Source organism: Oncorhynchus gorbuscha, linkage group LG14, assembly GCF_021184085.1.
Source record: "Oncorhynchus gorbuscha isolate QuinsamMale2020 ecotype Even-year linkage group LG14, OgorEven_v1.0, whole genome shotgun sequence".
Lineage (NCBI taxonomy): Eukaryota > Metazoa > Chordata > Actinopteri > Salmoniformes > Salmonidae > Oncorhynchus > Oncorhynchus gorbuscha.
The window spans coordinates 10101588-10124220 of NC_060186.1; the positions used below are offsets into that span (position 1 = coordinate 10101588).

At 43.7% G+C, this 22633-nt stretch overlaps 1 protein-coding gene across 3 annotated transcripts; it reads left to right on the plus strand.

Moving 5' to 3' along the window:
* Window positions 1–6041: 6041 nt before the first annotated feature.
* Window positions 6042–18969, plus strand: LOC123994402 (zinc finger protein ZFMSA12A-like). 3 transcript variants are annotated; one of them, XM_046296928.1, is made up of 9 exons: window positions 6042–6293; window positions 6943–7145; window positions 7540–7599; window positions 7778–7873; window positions 15640–15750; window positions 15862–15985; window positions 16327–16576; window positions 16715–16764; window positions 16883–18969. In XM_046296928.1, exons 1-9 carry the CDS (start codon window positions 6236–6238, stop codon window positions 18199–18201), a joined length of 2271 nt encoding a protein of 756 aa, XP_046152884.1. In that variant the 5' UTR covers window positions 6042–6235; the 3' UTR covers window positions 18202–18969. The 3 variants fall into 3 exon arrangements, with proteins under 3 accessions (XP_046152884.1, XP_046152886.1, XP_046152885.1); XM_046296930.1 differs by having other exon boundaries at window positions 6043–6293; window positions 7017–7145; XM_046296929.1 differs by lacking the exon at window positions 6042–6293 and adding an exon at window positions 6595–6730.
* Window positions 18970–22633: the final 3664 nt, after the last annotated feature.

Sequence of the window (22633 nt, forward strand, 5' to 3'; positions counted from 1 at the left end):
CGTAATTTGTGATCATCATCTTTATTAAATGAGAACCAGGAACAAAATAACAAAGTGAAACCAAAGCTAACGTACCGTTCCGTAGGCTAACATGATCCCACAACATAGGTGGGGAAAAAGGCTACCTAAGTATGATTCCCAACAGAGACAGCGATAGACAGCTGCCTCGGATTGGGAACCACACTCGGCCAAACACAAAGAACTACAAAACAGAATGGCCACCCCACATCACACACTGACCTCACCAAATAGAGAGAAAAAACGTCTCTTTAAGGTCAGGGCATGACGATATACATGACATTCGTGATTTCCTTAAGTGCATGAGGGTGATAATTTGTAGTGTGATTTCCTTTACGGTCCATAGAGGTATTTAAAACCGTAATATAAACGTCCACCATAATAATAGTCTTATATTGCTTGTAGTGTTGATCAATTATTATACATATTTTCAAAGAAGCGTGGATCATCATTGTTTGGACCGTATAGGTTAATGAGCCATATCTGCTTATACCTTGAGGATCTGTTTGGACAATTTTCACATTCGGATCAAAATTACTGTTAATCAATACCATCACACCTTTTAAATTTCTTTGCCCATATTTCACCCCCCCAGTCCTTTTTTCTCACAACTTCATCTACAATTGTTGAATGAGTTTACTGTAAACAATATATATTATATTCCTTCTCTTTTAGCCAGGTAAATACGGATTGTCTTTTCTTATTATTAGCTAAGCCATTACAATTATAACTGGCTATACGCACTTCACCATTTACCATAATGAGATACAAATTTCAAATCTATTTATCATAATATACATTTGTAAACTCACCATTAAAAAGTACCATGGTGATTGAGTGTCCATATAGCTGTACCATGATATTTGCATTGCTACTAAGTAAACCTCCAATTGTTCCCCACTATTCCGGCCGCTAGAACCCCTCCCCATCCCAAGTTGGGTTGGAGAGGGGTTAACAACTGTCTTGGTGTGTTTGGACCGGCAGACCACCCCGTTCCTCCCAGAGCCCCCGAGAGACCGAGACCCATCCTTCGAAAAGAGCACACAGTGCCACCCACAGATTCTAAGCAAATCAACCCCCAAAAGCATTTCCATCACCCCCACCTCAATTTGCATTTTATATATATATAGCTATTTAAAATATATATACGCAAATACTGCGTATCTTAATTTCCATAATTAATTGCAGTTCATGCAAAGGGTTGTTACCTATAACCAGGATTGCCATTACAAAAATTACATTTTTGGCAAGCAATTAATATTTTATCAAACCATTCTTGTGATTAATCCTATATTGTTCCTAACTTCATTACCCCCTAGCAACAGATGTGGGGCACGCACGCACACACACACACACACACACACACACACACACACACACACACACACACACACACACACACACACACACACACACACACACACACACACACACACACACACACACACACACACACACACACACACACACACACTCAACCCCTTTCCCCGACAAACAACCATAAGCTCAAATGCTCAACAGTTGTTCCATCCCCGAGCCCAACTCAATAAATTACTTGATTTATAAATGCATATACAGTTGCAGCTGTTTGAGAAGGCATGCTAAATTGAGCAAAAACGGGGAGATTGAATTAAACGTTGTCAAGTCCTTGGTGAATGAGATCAGATACACCCCCTTCCCCTGAAAGATACGCTGGTCCCCCGTTGTGATCATTTCCCCAAGCATCTCTGTGCAGTCAGACCTTTGATTATATTAACATTAACATCGACAGGGCTGAAGTGGAGCAGGCCGAGAGTTTCAAGTTCCTTGGTGTCCACATCACCAACAAACTATCATGGTCCAAACACACCAAGACAGTTGTGAAGAGGGAACGACAACACCTTTTCCCCCTCAGAAGACTGAAAAGATTTGGCATGGGTCCACAGATCCTCAAAAGGTTCGACAGCTGCACCATCGAGAGCATCCTGACCGGTTGCATCACCGCCTGGTATGGCAACTGCTCGGCATCTGACGTAAGGCATTAGAGTGTAGTGCGTACGGCCCAGTACATCACTGGGGCAAAGCTTCCTGACATACAGGACCAATATACTAGGCAGTGTCAGAGGGAGGCCCATAGAATGGTTAAAGACTCCAGTCACCCAAGTCATAGACTGTTCTCTCTACTACTGCACAAGTGGTACCGGAGCACCACGTCTAGGACCTTAAAGGCTCCTTAACAGCTTCTACCTTCAAACCATAAGACTTCTGAACAATTAATCAAATGGCCACCAGGCTGCTATTCACTGTTTATTATCTATGCATAGAGTCACTTTACAAATTACCTTGATAAACATTTACATTTACATTTAAGTCATTTAGCAGACGCTCTTATCCAGAGCGACTTATAAACCTGTACCCCACATTGACTCAGCACAAGTACCCCCTGTATATAGCCTCATTATTGTTGATTAGTGTAGTGTCAACAACGCAGCCACTGCCAGCTAGCCTACAAAGTCAACAACGCAGCCACTGCCAGCTAGCCTACTTCAGCAGTACTGTATCATTTTAATCATTTTAGTCAATAAGATTCTTGCTACGTAAGCTTAACTTTCTGAACATTCGAGACGTGTAGTCCACTTGTCATTCCAATCTCCTTTGCATTAGCGTAGCCTCTTCTGTAGCCTGTCAACTATGTGTCTGTCTATCCCTGTTCTCTCCTCTCTGCACAGACCATACAAACGCTCCACACCGTGTGGCCGCGGCCACCCTAATCTGGTGGTCCCAGCGCGCACGACCCACGTGGAGTTCCAGGTCTCCGGTAGCCTCTGGAACTGCCGATCTGCGGCCAACAAGGCAGAGTTCATCTCAGCCTATGCCTCCCTCCAGTCCCTCGACTTATTGGCACTGACGGAAACAGACAACACTGCCACTCCTACTGCTCTCTCTTCGTCCGCCCACTTGTTCTCGCACACCCCGAGAGCTTCTGGTCAGCGGGGTGGTGGCATCAGGATCCTCATCTCTCCCAAGTGGTCATTCTCTCTTTCTCCCCTTACCCATCTGTCTATCGCCTCCTTTGAATTCCATGCTGTCACAGTTACCAGCCCTTTCAAGCTTAACATCCTTATCATTTATCGCCCTCCAGGTTCCCTCGGAGAGTTCATCAATGAGCTTGATGCCTTGATAAGCTCCTTTCCTGAGGACGGCTCACCTCTCACAGTTCTGGGCGACTTTAACCTCCCCACGTCTACCTTTGACTCATTCCTCTCTGCCTCCTTCTTTCCACTCCTCTCCTCTTTTGACCTCACCCTCTCACCTTCCCCCCCTACTCACAAGGCAGGCAATACGCTCGACCTCATCTTTACTAGATGTTGTTCTTCCACTAACCTCATTGCAACTCCCCTCCAAGTCTCCGACCACTACCTTGTATCCTTTTCCCTCTCGCTCTCATCCAACACTTCCCACACTGCCCCTACTCGGATGGTATCGCGCCGTCCCAACCTTCACTCTCTCTCCCCCGCTACTCTCTCCTCTTCCATCCTATCATCTCTTCCCTCTGCTCAAACCTTCTCCAACCTATCTCCTGATTCTGCCTCCTCAACCCTCCTCTCCTCCCTTTCTGCATCCTTTGACTCTCTATGCCCCCTATCCTCCAGGCCGGCTCGGTCCTCCCCTCCCGCCCCGTGGCTCGACGACTCATTGCGAGCTCACAGAACAGGGCTCCGGGCAGCCGAGCGGAAATGGAGGAAAACTCGCCTCCCTGCGGACCTGGCATCCTTTCGCTCCCTCCTCTCTACATTTTCCTCTTCTGTCTCTGCTGCTAAAGCCACTTTCTACCACTCTAAATTCCAAGCTTCTGCCTCTAACCCTAGGAAGCTCTTTGCCACCTTCTCCTCCCTCCTGAATCCTCCTCCCCCTCCCCCCCTCCTCCCTCTCTGCAGATGACTTCGTCAACCATTTTGAAAAGAAGGTCGACGACATCCGATCCTCGTTTGCTAAGTCAAACGACACCGCTGGTTCTGCTCACACTGCCCTACCCTGTGCTCTGACCTCTTTCTCCCCTCTCTCTCCAGATGAAATCTCGCGTCTTGTGACGGCCGGCCGCCCAACAACCTGCCCGCTTGACCCTATCCCCTCCTCTCTTCTCCAGACCATTTCCGGAGACCTTCTCCCTTACCTCACCTCGCTCATCAACTCATCCCTGACCGCTGGCTACATCCCTTCCATCTTCAAGAGAGCGAGAGTTGCACCCCTTCTGAAAAAACCTACACTCGATCCCTCCGATGTCAACAACTACAGACCAGTATCCCTTCTTTCTTTTCTCTCCAAAACTCTTGAACGTGCCGTCCTTGGCCAGCTCTCCCGCTATCTCTCTCAGAATGACCTTCTTGATCCAAATCAGTCAGGTTTCAAGACTAGTCATTCAACTGAGACTGCTCTTCTCTGTATCACGGAGGCGCTCCGCACCGCACCGCTAAAGCTAACTCTCTCTCCTCTGCTCTCATCCTTCTAGACCTATCGGCTGCCTTCGATACTGTGAACCATCAGATCCTCCTCTCCACCCTCTCCGAGTTGGGCATCTCTGGCGCGGCCCACGCTTGGATTGCATCCTACCTGACAGGTCGCTCCTACCAGGTGGCATGGCGAGAATCTGTCTCCTCACCACGCGCTCTCACCACTGGTGTCCCCCAGGGCTCTGTTCTAGGCCCTCTCCTATTCTCGCTATACACCAAGTCACTTGGCTCTGTCATAACCTCACATGGTCTCTCCTATCATTGCTATGCAGACGACACACAATTAATCTTCTCCTTTCCCCCTTCTGATGACCAGGTGGCGAATCGCATCTCTGCATGTCTGGCAGACATATCAGTGTGGATGACGGATCACCACCTCAAGCTGAACCTCGGCAAGACGGAGCTGCTCTTCCTCCCGGGGAAGGACTGCCCGTTCCATGATCTCGCCATCACGGTTGACAACTCCATTGTGTCCTCCTCCCAGAGCGCTAAGAACCTTGGCGTGATCCTGGACAACACCCTGTCGTTCTCAACTAACATCAAGGCGGTGGCCCGTTCCTGTAGGTTCATGCTCTACAACATCCGCAGAGTACGACCCTGCCTCACACAGGAAGCGGCACAGGTCCTAATCCAGGCACTTGTCATCTCCCGTCTGGATTACTGCAACTCGCTGTTGGCTGGGCTCCCTGCCTGTGCCATTAAACACCTACAACTCATCCAGAACCACGCAGCCCGTCTGGTGTTCAACCTTCCCAAGTTCTCTCACGTCACCCCGCTCCTCCGCTCTCTCCACTGGCTTCCAGTTGAAGCTCGCATCCGCTACAAGACCATGGTGCTTGCCTACGGAGCTGTGAGGGGAACGGCACCTCAGTACCTCCAGGCTCTGATCAGGCCCTACACCCAAACAAGGGCACTGCGTTCATCCACCTCTGGCCTGCTCGCCTCCCTACCACTGAGGAAGTACAGTTCCCGCTCAGCCCAGTCAAAACTGTTCGCTGCTCTGGCCCCCCAATGGTGGAACAAACTCCCTCATGACGCCAGGACAGCGGAGTCAATCACCACCTTCCGGAGACACCTGAAACCCCACCTCTTTAAGGAATACCTAGGATAGGATAAAGTAATCCTTCTCACCCCCCCCTTTAAGATTTAGATGCACTATTGTAAAGTGACTGTTCCACTGGATGTCATAAGGTGAATGCACCAATTTGTAAGTCGCTCTGGATAAGAGTGTCTGCTAAATGACTTAAATGTAATGTAAATGTAATGTCATTTTCTTGTTACTTTTTTATTGAATACTTTTTTAAACTTAAGTTTATTTCGTAAATGTTTGGTCACCTAAAAATATGACATATTGCAGCTTTAAGTCCACTTCAGTCAGTGTAGATGAATGGGAGGAGACAGGTTAAATAAGGACTTTTAATAGTTGAGATAATGGAGACATGGATTGTGTATGTGTGCCATTCAGAGGGTAAATGGGCAAGACACAAAATCTACGTGCCTTTGAACGGGGTATTTTTGGTAATATGTGCCAGGCGCACCGGTTTGTGTTATGAACTGCAAAACTCAGTGTACAGTAGTACATTATTGCTGTGAGCCCGTAATTAGGACCTTTATTTTGAAGACAATTTTGGACGCTGGAGTAATAGGCCTACTGGTGGCAAAGGTTTCACATCCTCTTTGTTCGTCGGCAGTAACGTTGGCTAGCTAGGTTTACTTTCTACCGTCTCATGCGGCGCTCACTAGCAAAGGTAGCTAAGATACTGATTGGCACATGGGCCATAATGGGTATGTATTCGTGGTAACTTATATTATATAAAACAATATTTTGTTTTTGCTTGCTATACATCTGTCTAGGTTGGGTTTTCTAGCTAGGTGGCCAACTAGCCATGATCAGGCAGGGTCGTCCTCATTAGTGTACACTTTACTGAACGTTTTGCAACGCAAAATGAAAACGAGCGTTTCTTATTGGATAAGTTCAGACTGTCCCTGTCCGTTTTTTTCTCCTCCGGTGCATAATGAACACGACCCTGATCTCAAGGAAGTAGCTGGGTAGCTAGCTAGGCCTACTTTGCCGTTTTTATCAAAACCCCTTGATTTATCTAGCAGTGCCGCTACGGCGATCTGTTATGTTATTGACTAACTCACGTTCAGATTTGAATTATGAATGATGTTATTGTGTCCACTTGGGCACATTCTGTGCAAGCTAGCCTTATAGCCAATACGTAAGTGCAAGCTAAACTATAAGGTTAAGTTAGCTATCTGCTGGCAATGTTATATCAACCGTAACATTTCTTATCACTCAATGAATAACTATCTGTAGTTAAGATATGCAAAACTAGCACATTTCGTTAGTTCTGCTATGTTAATGTTCTTACAAAATGTAATTGATTTAGCTAGACATCTAACACACTTCACTGTACTTTTCACATTATAGATTCCCCCATCCCTCTCTCCTCCCTGCGCCTTTTGGTTCCACCTCTACGACTGATGTCTGCATTTATGTGGCAGGTAGCACAACAGAGGGCCATCAAGCACTATGGAAAATTAGAGGAGTTTGTGACCGTGGTAACACAAACTGTCACAGAACTTATGACTGACAGACAGAGGACCCTCCTTATTTTGGGGCTGAGAGCAAGGGTAAGAAATGCCATACAAAATCACTTCAAAATGCTGGGATAGTTCCACCTACTTCCTGCATCCTGTCACATACTGTTTTTGAATGGGCTTTTAAAAAATCATGAAAACATGGGCATTTAAGACATTACATTCTATTTGTAGATTAATTTACTTCTACCCGAGGCCTTTTATGAATGTTTTCAATTGTGTTTTTGTAATCGAAAACTATAAGGCATCAGGAAGAATTTCACACATCTCAAATTACTGTGTTTTCATGAATTTGATGATATCTTGAAGCCCATTAAAGAAACAGTATGAGACTTTATCCAGGAAGTAGGGAGACTTTCTTAGTGTATAGGTAAAATGTAGAAAATAGCTTTATGCAAAGTATCAGACTGGACCACTTTTCTTGCAGGTAAACCCTGTCAGCCTCCAGACCCTTCTTTATAGAATAAAGTCTTCTCAACATGCACAGGTTGGTGAATCAAAGTATAAATATTGTGCCGAGATTGGAGCTTTTGTTCTGCTGGACACTTTGAGATAATTAACACCCTCATAATTAAGCAACATTTAAATACAAGAGATTTAAGATTGTTGGTATGGATAGTTGTCTAAAAATGAATCTTAAAAAAAAAAAAACTTTTGTTTTACAGTCCAATGATGCAGGCATGGAATCACCTGAAGCTAACTTTGCCAAGCTCACCCAAAACTTGATTATAGACCCGGTTGAGCGTGAACACTTCGTCCAAGTAAGTAGTTGTTAATGCCAAGCTTGTCTTGAACCTACAAGGCCTTCCCACACTACGTCAGATTCAGTCTTTTATGATTATTACATGTCACACTGTGCAACGTGACCAAATTACAATCTTGACATCAACCTGGCTGGGTTGTAAGGTTTGCCTCAGTTCTGTTGTCACATTCTGCGATTGGCTTGCGAGGCTACGTCAGTCGACTTGGGCTACGTCAGCTGGGCGTATCAAGCATTGGCGTCAAAAGAACAACCACAAGCTGTTGCTATGTCGATTGACACACTGCTCCTCCTACCTCTGTGACTGAGCGGTCCTTGTAATAAAAAGCTTAACTCTCGAATTGAAGAGGTACATCACAACATGGAAAAGCTAATGCCAAATATTAGCCCCGTAGCATGATTATTGCCATTGCTCAATAAAAGCATTGCAATTTTAACATTCAATGTGTGATGGTTATTTATAACTACAGAGCCAATTACTTGCACTAAGCTTTCATTATACAATGTGTGATTCTTATTTTTAATTTTTATGAATGGTGTCATTTCTGGTCATGTTCTTATTCATACTGCCATAACTTTTTCGGAGCTTAGGGAAAGTAGAGGTACTTAAAGGAAAATTCCACCCCAAAACTATCTTTTGGTATTTGTTTTATTAGTCCTTTGTAGGGCTGGGCGATTATAGCAAATTTAATTTGAATTTATGTTTTGTGCGATATTCCAAGTAAATGTATTGCAAGAATCAAGTGTTTTTATGAGCGTTTATGTTCACTTGTTCTCATGTTGTCTTTTTGGTTCTCATCTCCTTTGCTCCTTCTGTGCTCTGTGCGCCTTCCCGTCTCCACCCTAACAATGGGGGTCGTTGTCCCAAAGGCGGGAAAGCAAGCGACAAGCTTAGGTACAAAATAAGCCCATTGAAACGCATTGGGCTTATTTTGGACAGATTTGAGTGTGCACGAAACCGCTCGCTTCGCTTCTTCCTCTGGTTTACACACACACACCAAGCCCCTCTCCCTGTCACTCACAACAACAAAGATGAGAGATCACTTCTTCCTCCTTGACAAATGGTTTCAACTCGCTATTTGTGTTTGAGAGAGGAAACTATTACATTTTTAAAGAGAAATTGCAGAAAGTAGTAGTGGAGAAAGTAAAAGTTACAAGTCCATTATGATATTCTGAGAGAGCGTCTTGGCATGTATAACAAAGCAATTAGAAATGCCAGACGGGCTCATTTTTGTAACTTGATCTCTATGAATCAGAATAATTTGTCAGTGCTCTTCCTGACCATTGATGGCCTGATAAATCCTACCCTCGCAAACCTATGTGAACTTTCCTCTACATCTAAATGTGAAGAGTTTGTGGCATATTTCAGAGATACCCAGCCTAACGTTTGTCAGTCCAGCAAGACCTGATAAGTTTTGATATGTGCCCTAGACTACCACGCAAAGGCACTATGGATTTATTTTCCCTGGTTGACACAGACATGCTCAGGAAAGTCACAACTTAAGCCTTCTACCTGCCTTCTCTATCCTATCCCCATCACCTTTTTCAAAACTCTTTTTAATTGCATATCTGAAGAAGTGAAAGCTATTGTTAATCACTCCCTGTTCACAGGCACTTTCCCCACTGCAGTAATAACTGCTATGGTGAAACCCCTTCTGAAGAAAAGTCATCTAGATTCTTCAGCTTTTAGCAATTTTTGGCTATGTTCCAACCTTCCGTTCATAAGCAAAAATCTGGAGAATTTTTTTCAAACAGCCTCTTTTTTTCCCAATCTGGTTTTCAGGACTAGCACAGACACAGCCTTTGTTCAAATTGTAAATTATTTTAGAGGCAACACAGATGCCAAACAGCTCTCTGTCCGTTGTAATCTTGGATTTAAGTGCTACATTCAACACTGTTGACCATGATGTCCTTCTGGACAGACTGGAGAGGTGGGTTGGCCTCTCCGGTCCAGTTCTAAAATGGTTTAGTACCTATTTATCCAGTCTTGAGTTTTTTGTCACCCCTGGTGAACATATCACGTGGCGTTTGACACAGTTCGACTTTGGGTTCGGTTCTGTTCAGTTTATATGTTACCCCTTTGCAGCATTATCAGAAAGCACAGTATTGATTTTCACTGCTATGCAGACGATACACAACCTTTTACAATAGTGTCACCAGAGGATTTTAGATCCACGGATAAATTATTAGACTGAATTAGTGATTTAAATAATTGGATGGCTCACAACTTCCTCCAACTAAATCAAGTCAAGACCGAGGTGGTACTTGTTGGAGCCAAAGCACAGAGAGAATCTGTCCACACCTATCAATTCACGGACAAGACCGATAAATAACCTAGGTGTTATTTTAGATTCTGAACTCCATTTCGACTCATCTTTTTACCACCAGAGGAACATTGCCACGGTGTGTCCAATGTTCTCTTGGGCTGATACAGAGACTCATCCATGCTTGTATTACAAGCAGGCTTGACTCCTGTAATGCTCTTCTGTCTTACCTACCCAAGAAAGTCATTGGTTAACTGCAAAAAACATACAGAATGCTGCAGCATGGGAACTGACAAAGACCAGACAGACAGCACACAATACACCGGTCTTAAGGTCTCAGTACTGGCTGCCTGTGCGTTTTTAGAATTAATTTATATTGGTTTTTAAATCAATCCATGATTGTTCACCCCAATACATGTCAGACATGCTTTTAAGTTATGTACCCAGTAGGTCTCTCAGGTCCTCTGGCGCACTGGTCTTTTAACTATCCCAAAGCCTAGGCCCAGGAGTCATGGAGAGGCAGCCTTTAGTTACTATGCCTCTGGAATAGTCTTTAAATGCCTTTAAAAGTGCTTTCCTCACCATCTTAAATAAGCATGCCCCGTACAAAAAATGTAGAACTAAGAACAGATTATAACCCTTGGTTCACCCCAGACTTGACTGCCCTTGACCAGCACAAAAACATCCTGTGGCGTTCTGCATTATCATCGAATAGCCCCCGCGATATGCAACTTTTCATGGAAGTCAAGAACCAATATGCAGTCAGTTAAGAAAGCTAAGGCTAGCTTTTTCAAAAATACATTTGCATCCTGTAGCACTAATTCCAAAAAGTTTTGGGACGCTGTAAAGTCCATGGAGAATAAGAGCACCTCCTCCCAGCTGCCCACTGCACTGAGGCTAGGAAACACTGTCACCGCCGACTAAATCTACGATAATCGATAATTCCAATAAGCTTTTTCTACGGCTAGCCATGCTTTCCACCTGCAGCAACTTGCCCAAGCATCCCCCTCTTCTCCTTCACCCAAATCTAGACAGCTGATGTTCTGAAAGAGCTGCAAAATCTGGATCCCTACAAATCAGCTGGGCTAGACCCTCTTTGTCTAAAATTATCTGCCGCAGTTGTTGAAAACCCTATTTACTAGCCTGTTCACCTTCTCTTTCGTATCGTCTGAGATCCCCAAAGATTGGAAAGCTACTGCTCACACCCCCCTCTTCAAAGGGGGAGACACACTAAACCCAAACTGTTACAGACCTATATCCATCCTGCCCTGACTTTCTAAAGTCTTCGAAAGCCAGTTGTGTTTGCACTCAGAAGACGTTCATTTTTTTTTTAATGTTCCTTTTGTTCGATAAAGTCTCTCTTTATATCCGAAAACCTCTGTTATATTTTTGTGTTTTATTCAGTAATCCACAGGCTCAAACGCAGTCACAACAGGCAGACAAAAAAATCCAAATTGTATCCGTAACGTTCATAGAAACATGTCAAATGATGTTTATATTCAATCCTCATGTTGTTTTTAGCCTAAATGATCTATAATATTTAAACCGGACAATAACGTTGTCAATATAAAAGGTAAACAAGAAATGCACTCTCTCTGGTCGAGCGCATGAAAAAGCTCTGACACAGCAGGGTCCACTCATTCAGACTGCTCTTACTCTCTCATTCTTCAGAATACAAGCCTGAAACTATTTATAAAGACTGTTGACATCTAGTGGAAGGCATAGGAACTGCAATTTGAGTCCTAAGTCGATGGATACTGTAATGGCATTGAATAGAAAATTAAAACATCAATAAAAAATCCTACTTCCCGAATGGATTTTTCTCAGGTTTTCGCCTGCCTAATCAGTTATGTTATACTCACAGACATTATTTTAACAGTTTTGGAAACTTTAATGTGTTCTATCCAGATCTACTAATTATATGCATATCCTATCTTCTGGGCCCGAGTAGAGGGCAGTTAATTTGGGAATGCTTTTCATCCAAAATTCCAAATGCTGCCCCCTACCCTAGAAAAGTTAACAAACCCCCAAATGAGCTTCAGTGACATACAACACTCATTCTGCGGCCTCCAACTGCTCTTAAATGCTAGTAAAACTAAATGCATGCTCTTCAACCGATTGCTGCCCGCCCGCCCGACTAGCATCACTACTCTGGACGGTTCTGACCTAGAGTATGTGGACAACTACAAATACATAGGTGTCTGGTTAGACTGTAAATTCTCCTTCCAGACATTAAGCATATTAAATCTAGAATCGGAATCCTGTTTTGCAACAAAGCCTCCTTCACTCATGCTGCCAAACATACCCTCGTCAAACTGACTATCCTACAGATCCTTGACTTCGGCGATGTCATTTACAAAATAGCCTCCAACTCTCTACTCAGCAAACTGGATGTAGTCTTTCATAGTGCCATCCGTTTTATCACCAATGCCCCATATACTACCCACCACTGCGACCTGGATGCTCTTGTTGCCTGGCCCTCGCTACATATTTGTTGCCAAACCCACTGGCTCCAGGTCATCTGTACGTCTTTGCTAGATAAAGCCCCGCCTTATCTCAGCTCACTAGTCACTCTAGCAACACCCACCCGTAGCATGCTCTCCAGCAGGTATATTTCACTGGTCATCCCCAAAGCCAACACTTACTCTGGCTGCCTTTCCTTCCAGTTCTCAGCTGCCAATGACTGGAACGAATTGCAAAAATCACTGAAGCTGGAGACTCATATCTCCCTCACTAACTTTAAGCATCAGCTGTCAGAGCAGCTTACCGATCACTGTACCTGTACACAGCCAATCTGTAAATGGCACACCCAACTACCTCTTCCCCATATTGTTATTTTTACTCTTTTGCACCCCAGTATCTCTACTTACACATCATCATCTGCCCATCTATCCTTCCAGTGTTAATGCTAAATTGTAATTAATTTGCCACTATTGGCCTATTTATTGCCGTACCTCCCTAATCTTACTACATTTGCACACACTGTACATATATTTTTATATTGTGTTTTTGGCTGTACGTTTGTTTATCCCATTTGTAACTGTGTTTTTGTCACACTCCTTTGCTTTATTTTGGCCAGGTAGCAGTTGTAAATGAGAACTTGTTCTCAACTGGCCCACCTGGTTAAATAAAGGTAAAATAACCTGAAGGGGCCAAAACTGTAATTAAAATTTAAAAAAAGATCTTAACACACCTTTTAAGCTTTGCTTTTCCTTCGGGTACGTTTTAGTCATTCAGTTTTTGTTATTCATCCTCTCATCTTTGTAGTAAATATATATTTTTTCCTGTGAAGAACATTGTTGCATTAATTTCTGAAGTGTGCTGTATAAATAAAGCTTGATTTAACCTGTGTTAATTTTCTGTAGTCTAATGCCTGCTACATTGTTTGTGAATGTGCATTATGCAGGGTTCTGATAATGTGTCCGTAACTCTCCTTCTGAGAAGTCTGTGGAAGGAGAGTAGGCACGCTGTCTCTTCCTAACTGCACACTTGAGTTAGGTCCAGCCTTCCAATCTTGTGCCAGTCAGTTGATTAGGGAATGCCTTGCAGGTGTGCTGACTAGTAATCCTGCACAGGTGTGTTGGTTGAGCAGCGCTGTGGCACTGTCTTCAGCTGGCCTTGTGCTGAAGGTAGTGCCTTGCACAGTGCTAAACTGAGTGCCGTTGTCCATGGGGCTGAATTGAGCGCACCTGTCTCTTGTGCTAAGGTGGGGTGGTTCTGTCCATGTTGCTGCACTGAGAGTCCTTCAGCCACACCTATGCCCATGCCTTTCATGGTGCCACACACCCCTCCCTTTAACTCCGAGCCATGAGAGGAATTGGTGGAAGAGAAGAGAAAGTGGAGCGGGTAGAGGGCATCAGCGTTCCCATGAGCCAGACCCTGGTCTGTGTCAAACCACAAAGTTGTATGGTTGTAGCTCGAGGAACCAGCGGGTCGCCCGGTCATTTATGTCCTTGGCCATCCACTGCAAGGGTGCATGGTCTGTCTCCAGGGTGAACTGCCTTCCCATGGTAGTAGGATAGGGAGCAGACAGCCCATTTTATAGCCAGACATTTTTATACGGTAGCATACTTCTGTTCCCTAGGTAGGAGCTTTAGACTGCTGATTAAAGCATAATGTTCTTAACCATCCCAGACCTGGGACTGGACCGCTCCCTGTCCAGTTTCAGAGGCGCATGTTTGGACTACGAAAGGCTGGGAGTAGTCTGGTGACCTCAGGACTGCTCCTAAACAGAGGGAGGTTTGAAGATCCATGGAATACACCGCCGGTAGTAACTGGCCAGTCCCATGAAGGCTCTCACCTGAGTCTTGGTGGCTGGATAGGGCTAGTTGCTTGAATACTAGGGCAATGGGGCTGGCCTTCTGACTTTTTGACTCCTCTATGGCGTCCAACACACATTTTTGACCTCGGCACAGATGGCTTTGCGATGAGCTTCAAGTACCTTATACGGCTTCACATGTACAGTCTTCCCAGGTAGCGTAAGGATATCGTGCTCTAGCACATCTGTCCACGGAAGATATCCGTGAGGGAAGATATTCATGTACTGATCAATAAAGTGTTTTACTTCTTGGAGTTGTTGGAGTAAGGTCTAGGCCCATGTTTACGACATCTCTGGGTATTTCCTGAGGAAGCTCTGTGGAGACAAAGGCCACAGTAACATCATCCTCCTCCCACTTCTTCAGAAGATTAATGTAATATTCTTGCTCCCGTTTACGGCGATCTGGCTGGTTTATCCCGCACGTCACTGGGTCTCCATGACCGCGTAGGGCCCCTGCCACCGGGCGAGGAACTTGCTTTCTGTGGTGGGCAGAAAGAGCACTCGGTCACCAGGATTGAACTCTTGGAAGGCCCACCCTTGTGAACATATGTACCAAGTCCTTGGCTATGACCTTGGTAGGGATGGTTCATAGGGTAATTGCCTCCGGGTACCTGGTGGCATAGTCTTCCACCACCAGGATATATCAGTATCCTTTCCCATACTTTGGGAGAGGTCAAATTAGGTCAATCCCTTGTCTATCAAATGGGGTCTCAATGATGGGTAGCGGGGTACGCGCTACTGGGGCAGTCAGCTGACAGGTGGGACACGTCTGTTGCACAGTACTGTCAGAGATGTAGATTCCGGGCCGGTACAACTTCTGTAGGATTTGTTCCCGTGGAAAATATAGTTGAGTTGAGATTCAGTAAGATTGTTAGTCATTTAGACATTAATTTGTCTAAACTGCGTATACACAGACAGCCCAATTCAGAATTTATTTCAGTCATTGGTATTTTGACCAATCAGATCTGATGTAAAAAAATCTGGTGTGATTGGTCAAAGGTGTAAGCAAATATCAGAATTGGGATGCCAGTCTATGCCACTGTGGGTACTGGATTGTGCTAGCCTGGGTGCCAAGACAGCTGAAACAGGCTTGGCACCCAGGCTAGAATCATTCAGGGTCTATAAATATAAAACATCTAATTATTTTCCCTTTTGCATTATCTCATCGACTCTCCATCTTCTCAGGTGGTGTTTCCTGAAGAATTCAGACCTGATTTTGACCAAGTGCTTCAGGAACTGGTCTGTGACTTCCTCACTAGATTGGAAGAGCTGCTTACACTACCAGACTTTAAGCAGGTGCAGAAATCACTTTCGTGAGACAGTCTTGAGAGAACGGCATTCAAATGAATAACTGTAGTTGGCCTGGAATCTATTTTGGCATTTTATTTGTGTCCCTCTTTTCCCTAGACTGCATTGTTGCTGAGTGCTGGCTCCTCTGGCCTAGATGAATGCCTGCAGTCTTTCTCTCACTCAGAAGATCTCCAGTTTCTACTTCAGAATTACAAACAATGCAGAACATTGTACACAAACAGTAAGTTCATAGAAAAGTATCAATTTTTGTATATATAATTTTAGCACCACATGGTCAGAAGGTTTATTGATGGAACAACAGCATCTGAGGATCATAATCTGATTTATGTGCAGGAAGTTCCTCTCACCATGTTCCTTACCTTCCTTGTTCATTTGGAAGGGATTTAATGTTGGAAGGATTAGCCAAATAAAGTGATGGATTAAAATGTAAAGTGATGGATTAAAATGTAAAGTGATGGATTATAATGTAAATTGTGGATTTGAGAAGTTTTTCCTCTAGGTTCTCAGAACAGTCACCTAGATATTATTCAAAGTGTGTTTTTAATGTTTTTGTCTGTGCAGTTTCCTCCTCTGACATTCCTCAGGAATCAGATATTGAATCCGATGCCTTCCCTGACCAGTTAAACCGTACCAATCTGGACACTGGTGTGGGGATGAGGACTGGGACCCAAAGCAGAGACTGCCAAAGGATGGAGTTGGCATCACATTTAGTGGAAATGGGGAGCACAAGAGATATTATAGGCTGCGATGAAACCTGTGATGAAGGGAATGAAGATGATATTGATGTAGAGGATGACCCAACACAGAAAAGGTATGAGAATAAATGTATTTTTGTTGTTTCAAATGGTACAGTTGGTAAATAACCATTTGCATTTGGACAGTCAAACAAACTTACCACTTGACCCAGTAATAGTCAACAATTTGCATTTCTGTTTTGTGCCTTTCACAGGGCTGGTTCTGGTCTTTCTCCAACCAGTGTCGTGCAAGGTGGTGATACAGGTGAGATCTCACAAACTCCAGTACATTTACCCTTTGGAAAGCTGCAGCTGACCATTGTGGGGCAATGGAAGGGGAAACGTCCTCATGAGTTTAATATTTGTATTCATTTTTTCCGCAGACACCGTTGCAGGGGTGTCGTTTCAGGTGTTGACTCCCCTTTCTTCAGCTTCAAATGAGTGTGCCCCATCTACTTCCAGTTCATCACACATTAACATTTTCCACCAGTGTCCTCAGTGTGGGAAGTGCTTTAATTATCAGTCTCAACTTGTCCAACACCAGCAAATTCACTGTGGGGATAATCCATACAAGTGCTCCAACTGCGGGAATAGATTCAAATTCTTTACAAGTCTGTCAAACCATAAGAGGATGCAATGTGTGGGCACTGCCTTTAGCTGTTCCAAGTGCTGGAGAGAGTTTGGTTCTCTGCGTGAGAAATTGAGACACCAGTGTCCACACAACGAAGTCATGTACATCTGTCCACAGAGCGGGAAGAGTTTTAAGACGCCACAGCAACAACCATTCCAGTGCCGTCATTGCGCAATGGCCTTTTCCGAAATGGATCAACTGCATGCTCACGAAAAAATTCACGGAATCCCACAAACTCTTGACTGTCATACATGTGGAATGACCTTCAGCAACTTGCCCAGCCTCGTGCACCACGTGGAAGCCCACAAGAGGTCGGATCTGAGGCCATCGTCGCACCTTCCAAAGAAGAAGAAAGGATTGCAGCTTCCGAAAACTCACCATTGTCACCAATGTGGAAAGTCCTTTGTAACAAACCGACGCCTTAAGGATCACGTTCGTACTCATTTGAATTATCGTCCCTTCCCCTGCTCCTACTGTGGGAAATGTTTCACTCAGAAAGGTAATCTCAATGTGCACATAAGGATCCACACAGGGGAGAGACCCTACATGTGCTCTGTGTGTGGGAAGACCTTTCAGTCAGCAGGGAATCTGCAGGTACACCAGCGCTTTCACACTGGGGAGAAACCCTACCAATGCAAAGAGTGTGACAAACGTTTTACTAAGTCGAGCCATTTAGTGGTCCACATGCGTGGGCATACTGGAGAGCGTCCCTTCACTTGTAATGAATGTGGAAGGAGTTTTATCAGGAAAACTTGCTTAAAGAAACATTTGCTAGTTCATTCAGGGCAGAAGCCTTATTCACGTCCTCGTTGCCCGAATAATTCCAAACGCAGTTCACAACCAAGCTATCACATGAAGGAGAATCCTACTAATGCGACTGCCATGACTGGACATGCGACTGCCATGGCTGGACATGCGGCTGCCATGGCTGGTCATGTGGCCGCCGTGGCTGGACATGTGGCCGTACCAGCGATCTATCATGACAGCCTTAACATAAAAATGTTGGCACATGTTGGCATGTCCCGAGGCTATGCCATGGAGAGACTAGGAGGCGGTCCTTCAAATTGTTGAACGCTGCCATGCGCGTGGAAAAATGTCCCAATACTTTCCTCCCGGCCTGACCGCTCGCTTTTGAGTAACCCTCTTAGTGGGAAGTTGGGAGTGCAATTCACTAGCGAAGCAACAAGTTATGGGGAAAAATCAATACTAGTCCGGAGAGATTAATGGGTGTTCTAATTATTGTTAACACGGAAACAACAGCATTTTTCATTGTAGGTTTCAAACAAACACTGCAATGGCTTCATGCACGGAATTGAATTGGAACAACTAAGAATTTATCATTAACACAGAAACAAAGGAATTGTCCATTGTAGGTTTTCCAAAAACGTGCGGCATGGATGGGGGAGGGGCTTTGGTAGGTGAGGTGGGGTGTAGACTCTAGTCTTTCTCTATACATCATGTCTCAGAACCTCATCAAATAGCTGATTTGGTTGCCAAGGTTACCGGACCAATTATGAAGCTACTTTATAGTTTCATGTGATGTTCTGTTTTTCTCATTACAAATATTATTCCTTTACAGATGTATTAGACATGTAGAGCTGTTTGCATGTACACATGTTTATGTAATAGGAGCGGTAGTCATGGATAGAGGGTGAACTGGTGAAATGCATGTGCAATTGTAATATAAGTATTTACTCTAACAGTAATAATGATAATGTGTTATTTGATAAGCGTATTTCTAGACTTTCAAGGAATCTAGAAAAGTGTATTTTCTGGTGTTATATTTGAAGGGTTGTGATATTCTTTGTTATACCTATTATTAAAGGTTTTAATACTTAAGCTTCTATTTATTTATTTATTTTAAGGGCACTGTGCTCTCTCTGTGCAGTTTGGTCACAAGTAACACAATCGCATGCTATTGCAAGGCCATTGGGTTGTGTGTTCTGTTTTCTGGGTTATTGTCTGCTCACAACTAGGGTTGCAAAGGGTCGGAAACAAATTTCCGGAAATTTTCCATGAGAAGTTAAGCCTGGGAATTTAGCTTAAATTCATCAAAAAAGTTTGCTCATAAAAGTGAACATTTTTTTTGTGGGATACACATAAGGCAATTCAAGGTATTGTGGCATATTTTGGTTAAACTGTCCCCAATTCAATGGAATTGCAACCCTCTGCATGCACAGTGCACTCTTCCATCACATGTACAGCTGATTCTCAAGATCTTGCACACAAATGAGATGCTATTGAGCCCACACTACTACACTGTCTGAGCCAAGGACTACATGCTTTCTGGTAAGTTTTGATTACAATACTGGGTGGGATGAATATATTTTATATGGCATAAATAATTTTTTAACTAGTAAACAGTAGCCTACAGCAAAGTGTTTAAATAATGTCTAACTTAACAATTTCTGCTAGTTAGTTTTTGCTACCATGTGGGTTTTTGCCTGCTAACTGAAGTGTTAATTCACCTGTTTCCATACATGTTTAATTTAAAACATTTTTCTTACAAAGAAGTTGTTTAATCTAACTGTTAAACTATTTATCTGTATATGGAATTGTATTTTATTTTATTACTCATGTTTTTCTAATATTTACAGGAAAATGCCACGGGCACTGTCTGATGTGTGGAGACATTTCACTGCAGCTAATGTAGAAGGAAAAGCTGTGTACATTTGCAAGTAGTGTGCCAAATCATATGTGAAAAATGCAACAAAGATGGAGAATCATCTGGCCAAGTGCATAAAGTTCCCTCGGCACTCACAACAAGCAACCTCTAACAAAAGTCCCTCTTCTATTTGAGGTGAAAATGATGAATCGGACACCTTATTGATAGCAACAGCTCATGGTCCTCCTGGAATCAGACGTTTTTTTGACTCAATGGAGGAACGTAGCCAGAGAAATGATGATGAATGTCTTGCTCGAGCTTTGATTGCAACTGGTTCACCTCTGATGCTCACAGGAAATGTGTATTGGAAGAGATTTCTGAATGTTCTTCGCCCAGCATACACCCCCCCAACCAGACATGCTTTATCTATTAATTTGCTTGATGCAGAGTTCAACAGAGTTCGAGTGAAGGTTAAGCAAATCATAGAGAAAGCAGACTGTATTGCAATCATCTCTAATGGGTGGTCTAATGTTGGTGGGAAATTAATAATTAACTACATCTCCACCACTCAACTACTATTCTACAAGAGCACAGACACATGGGACAACAGACACACCGGTCTCTACATTGCAGATGAGCTGAAGGCAGTCATCAATGACCTTGGACCACAGAAGGTATTTGCACTGGTGACAGACAATGCTGCAAACATGAAGGCTGGTCTAAAGTGGAGGAGTCCTACCCTCACATCACACCCATTGGCTGTGCTGCTCATGCATTGAATCTGCTCCTCAAGGACATGGCACTGAAAACAATGGATACACTCGATAAGAGCGCAAAAGAAATGGTTAGGTATGTGAAGGGCCATCAAGTTATAACAGCAATCTACCTCACCAAGCCCAAGTGAGAAGAATAAGAGCACCAAATTGAAGCTGCCCAGCAACACCCGTTTGGGTGGTGTTGTCATCATGGTGACAGTCTCCTGGAAGGGAAGGCATCTCCAAGAAATGGCCATATCACAGTCTGCCGATATGGACAGCCCCATCAAGAGGATCCTCCTGGATGTATTTTGGGAGAGAGTGGTAAGCAGCCTGAAATTCCTGAAACCTATAGCAGTAGCCATTGCACGGATTGAGGGAGACAATGCCATCCTGTTTGATGTTCAGACTCTGCTTGCAGATGTAAGAGAAGAAGTCCGTACTGTCCTTCCCACTTCACTTTTGCTCCAAGCAGAGGAAACTGCAGTTCTGAAATACATCAAAAAGCGTGAAGACGTTTTCCTGAAGCCCATACACGCTGCAGTGTACATGTTGGACACCAAGTATGCTGGCAAGAGCATCCTGTCTGGTGCAGAGATCAACAAGGCCTATGGTGTCATCACTACTGTGTCTCGCCACCTTGGCCTGGATGAGGGCAAGATTCTTGGCAGTCTGGCAAAGTACACTTCCAAGCAAGGGCTTTGGGATGGAGATACAATATGGAAGTCGTGCCAACATATCTCATCAGCCACCTGGTGGAAGAGACTGTGGATCTGAGGCTCTTTCCCCTGTTGCCGCCATCATCCTCCAAATCCCACCAACATCAGCCGCCTCAGAGCACAACTAGTCCTTGTTTGGGAACACACACACCAAAGCACGCAACAGGCTGACCAATACAAGGGTTGAAAATTTGGCCATCTGTGCAAAGTTTTGGCATTTTGAGCCTGACAACGAGCTATCCTCAACAGTTGGAAAGTGACAGTGAAGATGAGGCCTCAGTCTGATGTTCAAGAGGTGGACATTGAGGAGGTCCAGGGAGAAGACATGGAAGCCTGAGAGGAAGACAACCAAAGCTTTAGTTTCTAGACTATCATTTTACAGATGTATGTTGAAAACGTTTTTTGGTAGATGCGATGGATCATTGGGGATCATTCAATATTCCCGTTTGTTGTTCAGTGAAATCATCCCATGTGAAGTCAACTCATTTAATTAAAGTTAAATTCGTAACTAAATTGTTTTATTTCTATTGGGAGGATTTAATCATTTACAATCGTCTACATATGATAAGGTAAAAGGTTTGTGTTTCTGTCTCCATATATGGTAAATACAGTTGAAGTCGGAAGTTTACATACTTAGGTTGGGGTCATTAAAACTCCTTTTTCAACCAATCCACACATTTCTTGTGAACAAACTATAGTTTTGGCAAGTCTTTTAAGACATCTACTTTGTGCATGTCTCAAGTAATTTTTCCCAAAAATGTTTACAGACCGATTATTTAATTTGTAATTCACTGTTTCACAATACCAGTGCGTCAGAAGTTTACATACACTAAGTTGACTGTGCCTTTAAACAGCTTGGAAAATACCAGGAAATTATGTCATGGCTTTAGAAGCTTCTGATAGGCTAATTGACATCATTTGAGTCAATTGGAGGTGTACCTGTGGATGTATTTCAAGGCCTACCTTCAAACTCAGTGCCTCTTTGCTTGACATCATGGGAAAATCTAAACAAATCAGCCAAGACCTCAGGAACAAATAAATAAATCTGGTTCATCCTTGGGAGCAATTTCCAAACGCCTGTAGGTACCACATTCATCTGTACAAACAATAGTACGCAAGTATAAACACCATGGGCCTAGCTGTCGTCATACCGCTCAGGAAGGATACGTGTTCTGTCTCCTAGAGATGAATGTACTTTGGTGCGAAAAGTGCAAATCAATCCCAGAACAACAGCAAATGACCTTGTGAAGATGCTTGAGGAAACGGGTACAAAAGTATCTATATCCAAAGTAAAACGAGTTCTATATCGATATAACATGAAAGGCCACTCAGCAAGGAAGAAACCACTGCTCCAAAACCCCCATATAAAAGCCAGACTACAAAGAAAATAATTTTGTTGTTTTGGAAGAGGGGGGAAGCGCCCT

What these genes read in the sequence shown, in the direction of transcription:
- LOC123994402 (XM_046296928.1), top strand. Translation starts at nt 6,236, where the DNA reads ATGCGGCGCTCACTAGCAAAGGTAGCTAAGATACTGATTGGCACATGG. An exon ending in CACTACCAGACTTTAAGCAG is followed by an intron (nt 15,751 to 15,861) that starts GTGCAGAAATCA and finishes TCTTTTCCCTAG; the next exon opens with ACTGCATTGTTGCTGAGTGC. An exon ending in CAGAACATTGTACACAAACA is followed by an intron (nt 15,986 to 16,326) that starts GTAAGTTCATAG and finishes TTGTCTGTGCAG; the next exon opens with TTTCCTCCTCTGACATTCCT.